The sequence below is a fragment of the Danio rerio genome, chromosome 10, assembly GCF_052040795.2.
Source record: "Danio rerio strain M-AB ecotype USA chromosome 10, GRCz13ab, whole genome shotgun sequence".
NCBI classification, from domain to species: domain Eukaryota; kingdom Metazoa; phylum Chordata; class Actinopteri; order Cypriniformes; family Danionidae; genus Danio; species Danio rerio.
The window spans coordinates 3,352,501-3,370,933 of NC_141030.1; the positions used below are offsets into that span (position 1 = coordinate 3,352,501).

Genomic DNA, 18,433 nt, shown 5'->3' on the forward strand with positions numbered 1-18,433 from the left:
CTGGTTGAAAGTCTCTTCACAGAACAATAGTAATGATTACAGTAAATGATCTACTTGTGTTTATATGTGTTTTTATATTCTGGGTGAGGCAAAAGCAACCCGGGCTCATTGTGGAAACGTAGCCACGCGGACGTTTCTGCGGACCGCGATTTACGTCCCGGGAGGTACGTATTCGAGCGTTTTTTTGTTTTCGCGGATCCGCGAGAGGCCGCTGTGCGCGCTTTTTTGTGTCTCGGGCGGGCGCCTCTCGGGAGCGCGCGGCGTTCGCGCCCGCGCCGTTCTCGCGCGAATAGCCGCCAGATTGGGAAAAAAAAAAAAGCAAAAGCCCTCGTCTTCGATTTCGACCGCGTTTTCGGATCCCGCCGCGTTCTCGCCCTTATTTTCTGGATTCCGTTTTTCGTCTTACGAAACCCGCCGTTGCCCGGACTCGATCCCGGTCGTCGTCCACCGCGGCCGGCTCCGGCTCGTCCTCCTCCTCCGGGGCCTCCGCTCCGCCGACGCAACGCTGTGAGCTAGGCGGACAAACTGATTGCGTCGTGAAAGCCCTCCACTCGGAGGCGAGCCGTCGGCCGGCGAGCGCGAAGAGGAGGGGCGGAGCGGCGCCACACCGCCCGCAGCGTTCGCTCGAAAAAAACCAAACGCGGCCTTTACGTACCTCCGGCCACGTAAATCGCGGTCTCCAGAAACGTCCGTGGGGCTACGTTTCCAGAATGAGCTTGGGTTGGGCAAAAGACTAAAAAATGTTCATCCAATTAAATATTGTTGAGCGGACAATTCCCATAATTCTGATAAGTAGCCCAAACTGTCTGTCAACAAGTGTAGATTTGTACATCCCTGCTGAAAAATCCAGCTTAAACCAGCCTAGGCTGGTTGGCTGGTTTTAGCTGGTTGACCAGGCTGGTTTTAGAGGGTTTTGGCCATTTCCAGGCTGGTTTTTAGCTATTTCCAGCCTGGTCTTAGTTGGTCAGGCTGGAAAATGACCAGCTAAATCCCGCTAAAACCAGCTTGACCAGCCTGGTTTAAGCTGGACATAGCTAGTTTTGGCTGGGCTGCCAGCCTGGCTAGGCTGGTCAAGCTGGTTTTAGCTGGTCATCTCCCACCCTGACCAGCTAAGACCAGGCTGGAAATGGCTGGAAACCAGCCTGGAAAAGGCCAAAGCCCCTCTAAAACCAGCCTGGTCGACCAGCTAAAACCACCCTAGGCTGGTTTAAACTGTTTTTTTCAGTAGGGATCTGTGCACCCCTGTTCACGCAGATCCTGTGATTGTGCACACAACAGAGTGACAGTGGTAAAATCAAATGCTGAATCAATATTGGAGTTAGTTTTGCACGCTGGAGGAAGGACGACACCATGGATGAAGTAATTCTGTTAGACCGGTAATGTTCTGTTTTAAAACTCTTTCAGTCCCCCAAAGCTGGTGTAGATTTTATGAATGGGTTCTTATGCCCAGTAAAAGATTGATGTGATTGTTTTCAGTTTCATAAAATCCTTTTACAGCATCGATAATGCCAATTTTATTTCGTTTAACAACGACATCAGTAAATAGTGCTATTCTGCCTAGCCTGCTTTACTTAGCTGAGGTTGGTTTTATATTCACATTGGTTCATTTTTGAACAATGAAATCCTGTGACGAGCTCCCTATATAGTTTACCATGCTACTTTGAATATTTGCTCTGAAGTAGCATGTGTGTATGGCCAGAGTCCCTTAAGGCAAGTCATTTCACTCGGCGGCCATCTTTGAAACGCCTCTCGGGCAGTATGCTCAGGCATTCAGTTTGAATGGGTGAACATCAAATTCTCCAAAACTACTTGCCAAGCTTGCGATTTAATTTGATAAATCACTTTACTTTTTTAACTTTATTGTGCTTTTAAAGTGCACAGACTTGTGGTAAAATATTTGTTCCACTTTTAAAAATCCACTTATGTAAGAGCAGTATTTACATTTTTTACCTATAGAGAAGTGTTGTCATATTAAGCTAAGTAAACCCACACACAATCTCTTCTGCTATGTTATAGCAGATGTTGCTGCCCCCTCCACACACACACACACACACACACACACACACTGTGAGATTATCATCTGATGGCTCTGACCAGCATCACTCTGTCAATCTGAAACACATTCTGCTCCGCTGAACACTGCGAGATCTCTAAAGTGTGACATTTCTTCTTTGTTTTCTTTTTTTTCAGAGCTGCATTTGACTTCTTACACCCACATGCAGATTTTTTTCAGTGTTTTTGTCAATGCACTTTGATAGCAGTACGGTTATTCTCAGGGGTGTAAAGTAACTAATTACAAATACTCAAATGACAGTCACTGAGGAGTTTTTCTCAGGAATTGTAATTTACTAAGTAGTTTTTATAAATGTGTGCTTTTACTTTCCTTTGAGTACATTTGTAGTGCAGTAACTGTACTTTTACTCCACTACTTTCCTTCAACCTGCAGTCACTACTTTATTAATTCTTGTCTATGGTGATTAGAAAAATCAGTCCTGTGATTCCTGTCCAATCAAATCACACATAGAAGATAAATCGCATCATACTGAATTACATCAAGACATGTGCGCTTTATAAATGCAGCAAACTGTTTGGAAGCATTAAAAGTGTCCAAGAAGAATCTTTACACACATTGACCCAGAGACTGTTTAGAATAGATGCAGCTCACTGATGAGCATTTGATATATACATTAGATGTCGCCTGGCCTATTGTTGTCTATTGGACGGAATGCGTCAATAGCGCCGCCATCTTGCTACAGAGTAGCGCTCCTATGAAACGAATGTGGGACCAAGGTACAGTGGAGGACTGTGGCCATCCAAAGCCAGAGATATACACATAAACACATATATCTATGATCGGGAGTTTTCCTGGATGTTAGTATCCAATTTATTTTTTCTAATTACGAAAATTATAATTGTACATCACTTTTCTACATTGATGGATCAGTGACCGCACGGGCATTCCTGACAAAAAGCTTGTGTTTGTGTGTACAGAAATGTACTATCCACCCTCCCTGTTAAATTTGATCTAATCATGTCCTGAAACACAGCTCCTCTCCTGCTTTCACTTCTTATACTGACGGAGGGAGCGATTCGTTTGTGAATGAATCCCCCGAACGACTCTTTCACTAACGTTAGCCGACAATAATACAAGTTTCTGGCAGCGCAGCATCTCGTTGTCATATTGCTTTTGCATTGTTTGCTGATTTTATTCAACAAAACTAGCATAAGCCGAGTGTTTAGTGCGAGTTGGAGCTGCTTTGCCTTATGGTGAATGCAGTAAGTGACTGTTATCATCAATAACGTGACCTGATTAGCACAAAAGTTCAGAACATACAAAAACAGAAAAAAACTTAATATTACCTTTGAAATGTTCTGCCTTTGTGCTTTGTTTTCTTTGTTTGCTCGTTACTACACCCGTAGACAGCGCTAAAGTCCCGCATCTTCACGTAATAACACTGTCTTGACTAGTGCGGTTGAATGACATTTGTCCTGGGAGCACTGTACCAATGTGGCGGCGCTATTGACGCATGCTCAAGGTCCCTATGCGATATCTAGTGTATATATCTATGACTGATGAGAAGATGACGGATGTTTACTGTAGGTTGACCGAAACGGCCTTAAACACCCAGCAGACACAGGACGTCAACATGACGTCAGATTGACGTTGCCGCAGCATCATGGGGACGTTGCATTTGTTTGGAAATGAAAATCGGGTTGACGTCAGAACTGAACATCAGGCTGACATCAATGTCCAACATCCAACCTAAAATCAAACAAAAATCAGCATCTAATGATGTTACAGCTTGATGTGTGGATGTTGTCACTATGATGCCTATCAGACGTTGGATTTTGCTTGCCATACCTGACAAATCAGTATTTGATGTCAATATAACATTAGTTTAAGATGTTGGCTTGACGTTGGATTTCGGTCACTTTCTAACAACCTAAAATCAACCAAATATCAACTACATTTGATGTTATTTTTTGACATCAAAATGACATTATTCTTAGACGCTAACTAGACATTAAATTTTTGTCATCTGACATGACAACCTAAATCTAACCTAATATTAACGCTTTATAATGTTGTGTGCCTGCTGGGCAATAACTAAATGCACTACAGAATGTTACGTTTACACACATCCTCAAATTAAATGAAGTTTCACAAACTAATTTCGAGAGGAGCACGTGATGTGATTGACTGCAGCTGGCCACTCATCTACACTCATTAGCTAGCCAATCAGATTCATTCAAACACACTACAAGTAACCTAGCTAAGAACTACTCCCTCATCTTCGTTTTCTCCAAGAAACCCCCCATCCACCCCTTTTCCTCCTTTCCTCTTTTGCCGAGGGGAGCTCTCGAGAACACCTGACCTCGTACTCCCCTCACATGCTCTATGGACCTGGCGGGAGCCCTGGGCTCAACTATCTCCGAGCTCAGGGTTCTCTCCCGGGACAGCATGCCAAACCTGCTAACTTGCTAACAAGTCGTCAAACAGTATTTAAGTGTGAACTCTGTAAATGTGAACACATCAGCTATTCAAAGCGTAATACTCACTACTCACTAGGGTGGGCCAATAGACAACACGATGCTGAGCCGGCATCGCCGATCCTCCGCCCTGCCCCCATCGCAAACCCGCTCACGAAAAACACACTCAGGCCCCGTTTACACTAATACGTCTTAGTGTTAAAATGTCAGTTTAGAACGAACATGATCCACACCGTGTTTTACCTAGCATTTCTAAACAGCCCTTCGTTCGCTGAAAACGCACATCACGTGACCACACACACTCGTCTGAGCTCCACTGAGCAGTGCACGTCGGACAGTTTATCAAGGATGTACCGCTGGATCACGTCTCACTATAGTTATTAAACGTGATATTCAGACATCCCAAGTCTCGTGGTAATTGTGGGAGTGCATAGAGACTCCTGGATGCCCGCACATGAGTGATTATCTCCCGGAAATCGCACGTCTCCCTCCCGCACCCTTCTCACCCCTCACAGCCGGATCCCTCCGTCAAACACCGCCTCCAACCCCAACAGCATTTAAAAGCAGACACTGATTGTGCTTTGATTTCTGCGCCAGCTTAATTACAGGAGCTTTGTGATGTGCAAAATAACCTGGATTTTAATAAAACCGCCATTTACTGATGGGAAAAAATGTTCTGCAATGAAAGGCTTCTGTTAGTTTAGAATTAAATTATAATTAATTATGCTAATGTTTAGTGTGATCCTCTACTAAATATGGGAACTTTGATATCAGTGAATACAGTTTGAGATATTGTGATGCAGATCTTAATACACACTTGAAGTCAGAATTATTTACCCCCGTTTGACTTTTTTTCTTTTTCCAGAATGATATTTAAGAGAGCCAGAAAATTTTCACAGCATAATATTTTTTCTTCTGGAGAAAGTCGTATTTGTTTTATTTCAGCTAGAATAAAAGCAGTTTTTAAATTTTTAAACACCATTTTAAGAACAAAATTATTAGCCCCTTTAAGCTATTTTTTTTCTACAGAACAAACCATTGTTATACAATAACTTGCCTAATTACCCTAACCTGACTAGTTAACCTAATTAACCTAGTTAAGCCTTTAAATGTCACTTTAAGCTGTATAGAAGTGTCTTGAAAAATATCTAGTCTAATATTATTTACTGTCATCATGGCAAAGATAAAATAAATCAGTTATTAGAGATGAGTTATTGAAACTATTATGATTAGAAATGTGTTGAAAAATCTTCTCTCCATTAAACAGAAATTATATATATATATATATATATATATATATATATATATATATATATATATATATATATATATATATATATATATATATATACACATATATATTAGGGATGTAACAATATTGTGAATACCGTCATACCGCAATAGTAATTTTTTTCAATATTACCGTAGGCGCATGACTCAATAAAACTATATTTCTGGGAAAATTTTGCTTAGGCGAATGAAGCGAACGGGAGGTAGCGGGAACTACAATTCCCATCAGCCCAGGCATGGCCATCATCCTTTACGGTCTGTTGTCACTACAGATCCAGTAATGTGGAAATGGAGTGTGCTGCTAGTAGCGGGGAGGAATAAAAGAGCTGGAAATGATCGAACCTAAAGCGGGTTTTAAATCAGATGTGTGGAAGCATTTCGGTTTCTTTCTAAAAAGATACGAAAAAGCAGAAAAGGTGACAGACACAGAAAAAAAACAGTATGCAGGCACTGCCAGACTGTGGTGAAATAAAAGTCGGGGAATACGACTAATAACAGTCATGGGGACTGCAGAACACAGCACACTTGTTAGATTGATGCAGACATTGACTTGTACCGTAAAGAGACCTCTATCTCACTTATGGCTTGTCCTCTCAAGTAGTGTAAAGACAATGCACAACGTTACCCACTGCTGTCAACCTGGGCCAAGTCATATCTCTGTCCCAGAAACCTCAGTCCCAAATGAGAGGGTTTTTTTCTGTTGCAGGGGACATGCCCAGAGATCCCAGCTTTTACCAGATTATAGTTATATGATCATTTTCCTTAAAAAACTCATCTCTATCTAAGTGAGTGAGGGATTAAATGTTGATTGTGATGAGTTGTCAACAATACTAAATTGACACTTTATTTTTTTATATGATTTAATAGTTTTTTGCTATTAAAATTGAAAAATTGAAGATCCTGTTTCGAAACGTACAGATAGATGGTTAATTTGTATGTCGTTGATATGTTCAGTGCTAAAGTAAATAAACACTTTTGGCACTTTTTTCGAGTCTTTTCATTAGTTTTGTTTTTTCTGTAAATGATTCAATAAATGTCGTACCGTGCCATTCATACCGAGGTATTATCTTACCGTGAAATTCTGAGACCGTTACATCCCTAATTTATATATATATATATATATATATATATATATATATATATATATATATATATATATATACTGTCTACCCTATACAAGACCTTACCTCTTCGGATTTTCAGTGCAATGTAATAATGTGCACAAGCTGCTTTAAAACAGTAATTATTGTGAAAAATGTGCTTGAGTAGAATATTATTAATAATACCTGCATTATTGCATTGGTCGTCACTCACTCTGGCTGGAGTTTTCTCCGTGCTGCTGTAGATTTTCTCCCTCTTTGAATGTGCATTATAAAGATTCAGATGCAAATGAAATATGCTTGACTCGGCCATCAGCACGGTGATGACTTGCGTTTCCATGGAAATCGGGTTTGATGTCATGTTGAAGTGCCTCTGTGTTATCAAAGCGTGCTGCACTTACACATCAGCAGCTTCATACTGACTATCACAGAGTTAAACAGAGAGACTAGTCATGACTAGACTTGATTTTCTTCTTATGTTTGACCACTTGAATCTGCATAAATCACAGTTTTTGTTCTGTAATTTTAATTTCAGCAACTTCTGTTTTCTAGTTTAGGCATGGGCCGGTATAAAATTCTGACTGTATGATAACCTTGGATATAACCATTACGGTTTCATGGTCTTGTGATTACTGCTCTAAAATATGTTATTTTTCAAGAGTTCACACTTAGCTGGTGATTGATTATGAAGCTTGTTAAGCATGCTGTCCCAGGAGAGAGCCCTGAGCTTATAAGATCCTCGAGCCCGGGGCTCCCACCCCTTTGCAAGGCGAGAGGGGAGTTTGAGCTCAGGTAGATCTGGAGAACTCCCCTGCTGTAGTAGCTAATGAACAGATATTGATTGCTCTTAAGAGATAACTACTTACTAGGTGCATGTCTATGGTGCCGATTTGGATTAGTCAATTAACTTAAGTTGCATGTTTTTGGACGGTGAGAGGAAACCGGGGGACCCGGGGGAAACCCACGTGAGCACGGAGAGAATGTGTAAACTCCGCACAGAAACATCGGCTGGCTTGATAAGGACTAGAACCAGTGACGTTCTTGCTGTGAGGCAACAGTGCTAACCACTGGGCCACCATGCCACCCATCTAGGAAAGGAGGAGGAGTAGGGGTGGAAGGGGGGATTCTTCAAAACAAAGATGGCTGCTATATGGAACTTAAGAGTATTTATAGTGGCTTAGGAATCGTCTGAATGGTAAATCAGCAGTCATAAGCAAGTGATCCTCTTGAAATTAGTTTATTAATAAACTTCACTTAAATGTCTGGATGAAAAACAATAACAGTTTTTTTCTGTTTAATACACTATATTTTACTTTAAAAACATTTATTTATTTATTTGGATAAGTACACATTCATTCATTCATTCATTCATTCATTTTCTTTTCGGCTTAGTCCCTTTATTAATCTTTATTAAACCAACTGCTTGGACTTGTGGAGCTGCATGGATGGATCTGCTCTTCGGTTGGTTGATGGTCTCCGGCAAATGCATAGAGACTCCCGGAACTTCCAAGAGAGTTAGGATGTCTGATGATGTATAAGATTTTATGTATATAAATATATAACAATATATATATATATATATATATATATATATATATATATATATATATATATATATATATATATATATATATATATATGCAAATTTATATCGAAATATTGGAAATGGGTTTAAAAATTATATCACCGTTTTTGAAAAAAAATCTATCGCAATATACATGAATACTGAATTATTGTCCAGCCCTAGCTCTTCTCAAAGATTAGACAGAGTGAATCAATTAAATTTTTTTTTTTCACTTGGCACGTAATAGTGAAGTGAACTGAATAGTGATTGTTCAAATGATTTATGTTAGTAGCCACATGTTTTTATTGTTCGTGACTTATGTGGCACAAATTAATTAAGGACCGTTCTGGAATGTGATGCTCTTTTCTGCACCATCACTGTTTAATGACGTCATGTTTCGGGAACACTGAAGTTGTTTGGTGGACGTTGGGCGTGGTAACTTTTATTTCCTGGTTTTGTTCCGGGAATTATTCATTTACAAATTAAGCACTGCCCGCCGGTGACCTACTCACACCTGCAGCTTCTCCACCATGGACATCCAGCGTTCTCCAGCTTCCAGTGCCTAGACTGTAGCTCTGCACAAGACGTTTGGCCAGAGGAGAATTGATCGTTCCCAACTGAGCCTGGTTTCTTTCAAGGTTTTTTCCTTCACTTTGGTCAATTGGTGAAGTTCCTCCACTGTCGCCTCTGGCTTGCTTTTTTGGGGACTTGTGGAGCTGCACATGGATGGATCTGCTCTTCAGTGTTTGGACTTTCAGCAGTGAAAGTTAAACCACACTGAACTAAACTTCAACTCTGAAAACTGGACTGACAGTTTCAGTTTACTAGAACTTCTATGTTAATCTGCTTTAACACAATCTACAGTTGACGTCAGATTTATTAGCCCCACTAAATTATTAGCGCCCCTGTTTATTTCCCCCCCAATTTCTGTTTAATGGAGGGAAGATTTTTTCAGCACATTTTCAGCACACCTAATATATATATATATATATATATATATATATATATATATATATATATATATATATATATATATATATATATATATATACACATACAGTTGAAGTCAGAATTATTAGCCCCCCTTTGAATTTTGTTTCTTTTTTTTATATATAATATTTCTATTATATTTTTATTTAACGGAGAGAAGATTTCTTCAACACATTTCTAAGCATAATAGTTTTAATAACTCATTTCTAATAACTGATTTATTTAACTTTGCCATGATGACAGTAGATAATATTTTACTTGATGTTCTTCAAGACACTTCTATACAGCTTCACTGCAAAAAATGCTTTACTTACTTAGATTTTTTGTCTTGTTTCTAGTCCAGATATCTACAAATTCTTAAACCAAGAAGCATTTTCTAGACAAGCAAAATATATTGTCTTATTTTAAGAAATAATATGCCAAAATGAAGTGAGTTTTTCCTTAAATCAAGCTAAATAATCTGCCAATGGGGTAAGCAAAATACTCTTGTTTTTCGATTTGTGATAAGATTATTTTGCTTACCCCATTGGCAGATTATTTAGCTTGATTTAAGCAAAAACTCACTTCATTTTGGCATATTATTTCTTTGAACAAGACAATATGCTTTGCTTGTCTAGAAAATACTTCTTGATTTAAGAACTTTTAGATATTTGGACTAGAAACAAGACAAAAAATCTAAGTAAGAAAAGCAATTTTTGCTGTGTAAAGTGGCTGAACTAGGTTAATTAGGTTGACTAGGCAGGTTAGGGTTATTAGGCAAGTTATTGTATAACGATGGTTTGCTCTGTAGATTATCCGGGGGAAAAAAATTAGCTTAAAGGGGCTAATAATTTTGTCTCAAAAATGTTTTTAAAAAAATGAATAACTGCTTTTATTCTAGCCAAAATAAAACAAACAAGACTTTCTCCAGAAGAAAAAATGTTATCAGACATACTGTGAAAATTTCCTTCCTCTGTTAAACATCATTTGGGAAACAATTAAAAAAGTAAATAAAAAAGGGGGCTAATAATTCTAAACTGTACACTGTAAAAGCGCTATAGATATAAAGATGAATTGAGTTGAGTTGGGTTGAGACTATTTCAAAGCTGTTTTGTTGTATTAATATCTGCTATGGTGTCCTTACAAATGCAATCCCTCTTGAAGCAGAGTTTTCCATGATTCCTGCGGTATTGTGAGGTCGTCGTCTAAGAATAGTAGCGCTTCGGGCTGCGTGTTTCTCTTAGACACGGCTATTTGAATGAAAGTCTACAGTGCACGAGTTCGGCAGGACAGTCTGTGTGCTTTTATATGCATGATAAAACATGCGTACAGCGCTGCTAGGGAAAATTATGCAAACGAGTCAGATGTGAATGTGGATTCTGACCTGTTAATGAAGTTTGCTCTGAAGAGCTGTGTTTACTGTACAGTAGCCGTGATTTGAACGGGATTCAGTGGGAGCTGATAGTTCTGTGGGTCGCTGTATTTGTGGGCCGACCGTGTCTATTGTTATCTCTCGGTTTAAACAAGGCCTGAGGCTCAGGACAGCGCATTAAAGACAGAGGAGAAGCTCGGCTTACATAACCACACACACACACACACACACACACACACCAGCCGCGCTTCGAGCCCTTAAGCCTACATCCTATAAAACACACTCAGAGCCTCGCTGCATCGCTCCATCACTTATTTGAGGGTGAACGGGTCAAGAACGAGGCCAGATTACATTTCTATCCGTAATCAAATCACTGTATATAAGAAAACCAATTTAGCTTAAAGAAAATCAAGCCGAGGATTCCAGACATGATTTATTATGATTTCTTTTCTACCGTGTGTTGGTAACATGCTTGCTATTTAGTCATTTTTAAGTAACACTGTATTTTGAAGTCCCCATAGTTGACTAACGTTAACTAACAGCAAGCAATACATCTCTGTGAAAAATAATCTGGACACTATTCACTGTAAAAAAAACAGCAGCTGTGTGGTTGCCAGAATTTTACAGCTAAAAACAAGGTAGAAACGTTATTTAGAAATTGTACAGGGTACCATATTACGGTGAACTAAAATATGGTAGAAACTTAATTCTAAAATTTTACGGTATACTTTTTACTTTTTTTTTTTTACTTTTTAGTAAACCGCAATATGGTAGACAGGCACGTGCACACATAGGGCTCAACCTGTGCAGTGCACATGCCCTTTTTTTGTCTTGGATAGAAAGTGCCCTTCCAAAATGATCAAAAGTGCCACCACGACATCCTGGTTCGAGCCTCGGCTCAGCTGGCGTTTCTGTGTGGAGTTTGCATGTTCTCCCTGCATTCGCGTGGGTTTCCTCCGGGTGCTTCGGTTTCCCTCACAGTCCAAAGACATGCGGTACAGGTGAATTGGGTAGGCTAATTTGTCCGTAGTGTATGTGTGTGAATGAGTGTGTATGGTTGTTTCCCAGTGATAGGTTGCAGCTGGAAGGGCATCCGCTGCATAAAACGTATACTGGATGAGTTGGCGGTTCGATCCGCTGTGGCGACCCCAGATTAATAAAGGGACTGAACCGAAAACAAAATGAATGATTGAATAAGTTGGCGGTTCATTTCGCTGTGGTGACCCCAGATTAATAAAAAAAGAATTGAGATTGGGCCTAAATATAATAGAAAAGTAATTTATAATTTTACTGACAATAATCCAAAGCACACTAGCAAGTCCACTTTTCAGTGGCTGAAGAAGAACAAAATGAAGACTTTGGAGCGGCCTAGTCAAAGTCCTGATCTGAATCCAATTGAGATGCTGTAGAATGACCTTCTTAAACCCTCTAATGTGGCTGAATTACAACAACTCTGCAAAGATTTCCTCCACAGCGCTGTAGCAGACTCATTACAAGTTATTGAAGACGCTTGATTGTCGCTGCTAAGGGTGACCAAGCCAGTTATTAGGTTTAGGGGCAAACACTTTTTCATACAGAGTTATGTAGTTTTGTATTTTTTCTTCCCTTAATAATAAAAAGTGTCAAAATGATTGAGTGTTTACTTAAGTTATATTTGACTAATATTTAATTTTGTTTTATGAACTGAAGTCTTAAAGTGTGACAAACATGTAAAAATATAAGAAATCAGTAAGAGGGCAATCAATTTTTCACACTTATGTATGACGACATGCTGACCAGCTTCTCTAATGGATGCACTTGAGAAAGACGTTGAGATGTACACATCGGCCTCTGGTGGATTTATCACAAATGGCACATATGAGAAAAAGTGCCCTGGGGACTAATTTGATACAAAAAAATGGTCAGTATCTTGTTTTTGTGAAAACAAAACCTGCAAGCACATGTAGCCTTGAGTACATATTTCTCGTTTCTCAAAAATGTAGCCCTGGGCACATATCTCCAATGAGCCTGGGTTGCACATTCTGAATACACAAAGTAAAAAGGGGCAAAATAGGAATCCTTACATTCACACGGGGCTCTAGCGTTAACACTTGTTGAAGAGCGTGTCTGAAGTTGGAGCTGACGAGATTTTCATAGGAGCGTTAGCTAATGAAATAAGATCGCAGTCGGCTACTGTCTGAGCTGGGGGTGTATGCATAAAGCGATATGATTGGCTGATGCTTCCGTTGGTGCTTCTACAGCAAGCAACTGGGAGGCGTCGACACTGACGCCCTGGGTGAATGGGGCTTAATGCTGCTCACCATATAGGCCAAATGCCATACCGAATGCTGATTTGTGGTTGCCACGCTCTGATGTTACATTTCTCATCTTTTTTAGCATTACTTCTTGGTGATTTTCGGCCACGATGGGCAGAAACCTCTGGAGCTGCGGTCAGAAGAAGAAGCTGATTGTAATGAGTGGGTGGAGGTCATTCAGCAGGCCAGGTACAATCAAAACACTAACCACATGAAGTAGCATCTTTGGAGAATCGATGTTTCCTGAGCTGTTTTAGCATGTCAGTTTTTCTGTAGGAAAGGAAAATGTCCTGAGCAAAGTGTTCCTATAATCTCACACCAGGGTTAACAATGAAAACATATCAAATACTGTTTGTTACTTGGTATAAAATTTTACCTGATTAAATAAAACTTCACTTTTTTTTCTTTATTTTAAGCACTGGTTATGCATTTTTGTTTAGCTTAAACTACTTGAAAAACGAATTCTAACTTAATAAAAAACTATAAAGACACATGAAAAATAAAACCTGTTAAACATGACAAATGGTATTAGAAAAGTACAAAGTATTAAAGAAGTACAGAAAAAACAGATTCAAAATATTGAGAGACATTACTAAAGTGTGTAATCGAGTCTAAACTAACGTCAGCTCACCCACATTTAAGTAGTTATATAGTGTTACAAATGTGATAATGCTCAAATTTACAAGAATATTCAATCAAATGTGACATATCTCAATCTAATATATTCTATATATACACACACACACACACACGCACACTTACTGGCCACTTTATTAGGTACACCTGTCCAACTGCTCTTCAACGCAAATTAATAATCAGCCAATTACTTGGCTGCAACTCAATGCATTTAGGCTGGTAGACATGATAAAGACGATCTGCTGCAGTTCAAAGCGAGCATCAGAAAGCTGATTTAAGTGAATTTAAAGTGGCATGTTTGTTGGTGCCAGACGGGCTGGTCTGAGTATTTCAGAAACTGCTGCTCTACTAGAGAATGATAGGAAAAAGAGAAAATATCCAGTGAGCCGCAGTTCTGTGGGCGCAAATGCCTTATTGATGCCAGAGGTCAGAGGAGAATGGCCAGACTGGTTCCAGCTGATAGAAAGGCAACAGTAACTCAAATAAGCACTCGATACAACCGAGATCTGCAGAAGAGCATCTCTGAACACACAACACGTCCAACCTTGAAGCAGATGGGCTACAGCAGCAGAAGACCACACCGGGTGCCGCTCCTGTCAGCTAACAACAGGAAACTGAGGCTACATTTCACACAGGCTCACCAAAACTTTCACATTTAGATGGTCGAGTCAGAATTTGGCATCAACAACATGAAAGCATGAGTCCATCCTGCCTTGTATCAACGGTTCCATCTTCTGATGGCTACTTCCAGCAAGATAACACACCATATCATAAAGTGTGAATCATCTCAGACTGGTTTCTTGAACATGACAATGAGTTCACTGTACTCAAATTCCATCCACAGTCACCAGAGCTCAATCCAGTAGAGCCCCTTTGGGATGTGGTGGAACGGGAGATTCACATCATGGATGTGCAGCCGACAAATCTGCAGTAACTGTGTTATGCTATCATGTCAACATAGACCAAAATCTCTAAGGAATATTTCCAGTACCTTGTTGAATCTATGCCACGAAGAATAAAGGCCATTCTGAAGGCAAAAGGGGATCCAACCTGGTCCTAGTAAGGTGTACCTAATAAAGTGGCCGGTAAAGGTAAATATACATATTAGCAAAAGAATCAAGAACCACTGATATGTAATAGAAAAAATGATGTTGTGTCTGACTGTTACGTCACAGTTTTTGCATGTGGTTCATAGATTAAGACCTCAGTGATGCCTTTACTAAACCGGCTTTAACTAAAAGCTTCATTATAGCAGCATGTAGTTTTGATGGATTTAATATGAAGTAGGAAAGCAAGCACAATTTTATCTGTCAGTATGTCAGATTTCACCAAAATCTTTGTATCAGTAGTGGTTGTCTGTGAATTCCGATTGGAGGGGATTCAATACTGGATGGATATGATAAAATACGACTCACCACACAAGCATATATTGTTATGATAAAAAAGTAGGCTTATAAATGTTAAAGTTTGTTGACATCAAATTTTGTGCATCCAATATATATGTGTTTCTCTGCACATTTTGTAAGAAAGAAGTAACATTGGCTGGTTTTCAACTTCAAAAATCATAAACAAAGCTACATGAGGTTACAAAATATTATCCAGTCAATGTTCCCTTGAGTTTAACCCCTTTATAAGACACTCATTGTAATATTGGAAAACCCTGGAGTGTTACTGGGGGTTATTACAAGACTTCTGAACTTCCATGACGTTACTTGAAGGGGGAGTTTAAAAGACTGTCATGAAGTATGTATGCTTTTGACAACTGTCGTTAAGTTTAATTAACTCACTTATGCCATTTTAAGATAACACCTTGACATAAACAAATACATCATAATCTGTCCTGACATTACAACTCGTCATAAATCTGTCATAAACATGATTGTCGTGAGGCCATTATAAGCATACCTGCCAACACTCTTGTTTTTCCCGAGAGTCTCCCGTATTTCAGACCAATCTCCCGCAACCATCCCGTTTTGTTATTTCTGCCGGATTTACTCCTGTAATTTCACCCCCCCTCCCCCTTTTTTTGTTTTTGTTTGGTATAGTCTGTAAATACCCCCAGGTCGCCAACCTTGGTACAGTACCCGATCACAGCAGCCGCCCAAAACTCGCTGCATGCTATCCCGGTTCTTAACAGTGTTTTTCAGAGACCTCACCCCCGAACACCCCCTCCCCCCGGTCTCCTGGATATTTGGAGACAATAATTACACTCAAAAAATGATGTTTTATGTTTGTTCAGAGTTTTTTTGGGGACAACTTCATTCATTAATTTATTCATTCATTCGTTTTCTTTGCGGCTTAGTCCCTTTATTCATCTGGGGTTGTCACAGCACAATGAACCGCCAACAAATCCAGTATATGTTTTATGCAGCGGATGCCCTTCCACCTGCAACCCAGCACTGGGAAACATCCATACACACTCATACAGTACGGTCAGTTTTAACATATCCAATTCACCTATATGTCTGGTCTTGTGGGGGAAATCGGAGCACCCTGAGGAAACCCATGCGAACTGAGAACATGCAAACTGACCCAGCCAAGGCTAGAACCAGTGATCTTCTTGCTGTGAGGCGATTGTGCTACCCACTGCGCCACCGCGTCACCGACAACTTAACTGTTTTAAGTTAAAGCCACTTAAATTTGTCAAAACTAATAAGTTAGATTAATTCCTTCATGTTGTTCCAACACAAATCGATAGTGTGGAACCCAGCATTTATTTTTCCGTGATAAACCCCCTTCAAGTAAAGTCATGGCAAACATTTGAATCGATTCCTGTTTTGCGTTTGTTTGTGGTTTCTGAAGTAAAGCTCGTTAATTTATTTCAGGTTTTCTTGGAAAATGTTTCTAAATATGTTTCTTTGTCCTTCTGCTGTCGCCGGCAGTTATTCAGATCTGATCATCGAGCGGGAAGTTCTCATGCAGAAATACATCCATCTGGTGCAGATCATGGAGACGGAAAAGGTGGCGGCAAATCAGCTCCGGACTCAACTGGAGGACCAGGATACAGAGATCGAGAGGCTGAAGGCCGAGGTTCGTTTATCGTCTTCAGCTCAATCCAAGGTTGTCAGGTGCCAGAAAAAGATCCAATCGGTAACAGACTCAAAACATGTTCAGAATGAAGAATGAAAATCAGCCCAATCACAGTTCACATCTGTTACTGTGAAGGATGTTCAAATAAACAGTTAATTGGTTTATCATTTTTAATTCAATTCAGTTCAGCTTTATTTGTATAGCGCTTTTACAATGTAGATTGTGTCAAAGCAGCTTCACATAGAAGATCATAGTAAATTGAAACAGTGTCAGTTCAGTTTTCAGAGTTTAAGTTCAGTTCAGTTTAGCTCAGTTCAGTGTGGTTTAATAATCACTACTGAGAGTCCAAACACTGAAGAGCAAATCCATCAATGCACAGCTCTAAAATTCCCTAACAATGCAAGCCAGTGTTGGCAGCGGGGAGGAGAAAACTTCACCAATTGGTGAAAGTGAAAAATTAAAAAACCTTGAGAGAAAGCAGGCTCAGTTGGGCACGACCATTTCTCCTCTGACCGAACGTCTTGTGCAGAGCTGAGCTAAGTGATGCACTGAGTGTATGCTTTACTAAAAAGATCGGTCTTTAATCTAGTTTTGAACTGCGAGAGCATGTTTGAGCCTCGGACATTATTAGGAAGGCTATTCCAGAGTTTAGGAGCCATAAAGGAGAAGGCTCGACCTCCTTTACTTGACTTTGCTATTCTAGGTACTACCAGAAGCCCTGAGTTTTGAGATCTTAAAGAGCAGGTTGGATTGTAGCGAGACAGAAGGTTGGTTAGATAAACAGGAGCTCGATTATTTAAAGGCTTTTAGGTAAGAAGCAATATTTTAAATTCAATACGAAACTGAACAGGCAGCCAGTGTAAGGAGGATAAAATTGGGGTGATATGATCGTATTTTCTAGACCTGTAAGAACTCTGGCAGCTGCATTTTGTACTAGCTGAAGTTTGTTAATAGAGGATGCTGGGCAGCCAGCAAACAGCATTACAGTAATCCAGCCTAGAAGTCATAAAAGCATGGACTAGCTTTTCTGCATCTGAGATGGATTGCATACTTCGTAACTTAGCGATATTTCACAGATTAAAAAAAGGCAGTTTTTGTGACATGCGAGATATGATTTTTAAAAGTTAAACTGCTGTCAAATATGACACCCAGATCTTTGATAGTAGAGCTAACGCTAACTTTGTATCCCTCTAATTGTAGGTCGAGTTGTGAGATCTTCTGTGTGCAGGATTTAGGCCCAATAAGTAATAATCAGTGGCATAGCGGGGGGGCCCGCGTGATTAGGGGGCCCCGCGTCGTCGCGATTTTCAATAATTGAAAATCCGGCAGCCGCAATAATCAAACTCTTGGGAATAACTGTGGTCCGAACCAAAGTTCACAGGTCTCTGTTCTCTAAACACCTTTCAAGCGGTGGACTACTTCATTCTGATTGCTTTCCGCCGAACCGCGTCATAGCTCATACCATAAAGTTGACTTGATTTCAACTCTCCTCGACGCTCACACCAAAGAAGACGCGTCGCGCTGTTTCTCGCCGCCAGTTCTCATTGAAAATGAATGACTTCTGGCTACTTTGACGCTCTCGCCGCTTTCGGTTTGTGATTGCTCCTCAGTTCGTGAAGGCTTCCCCACGTTGTCACTCCACCCCACCCCCCTTTCCCGCTCCTTAGTTTGTGATCGCTCCTCAGTT

The 18,433-nt window shown here is 40.0% G+C and overlaps 2 protein-coding genes across 4 annotated transcripts in view; both read left to right on the forward strand.

The window, feature by feature from the left end:
- zfyve16 (zinc finger, FYVE domain containing 16) overlaps positions 1 to 18,433 on the forward strand; it is a 270,886-nt gene that overhangs the window by 79,109 nt on the left and 173,344 nt on the right. The window lies entirely within an intron of this gene.
- The window catches only part of rasgrf2a (Ras protein-specific guanine nucleotide-releasing factor 2a), a 61,241-nt gene that overhangs the window by 2,832 nt on the left and 39,976 nt on the right, over positions 1 to 18,433 (forward strand). For all 3 annotated transcript variants that reach the window (XR_015500684.1, XM_087269958.1, XM_087269959.1), the window contains exons 2-3: positions 13,163 to 13,269; positions 16,599 to 16,746. Coding sequence is in view for 2 of the 3 variants with exons in the window: in XM_087269958.1 (XP_087126084.1) it covers positions 13,163 to 13,269; positions 16,599 to 16,746 (255 nt within the window). In the remaining variant the exon portion in view is untranslated. The remainder of the gene's footprint in view (positions 1 to 13,162; positions 13,270 to 16,598; positions 16,747 to 18,433) is intronic.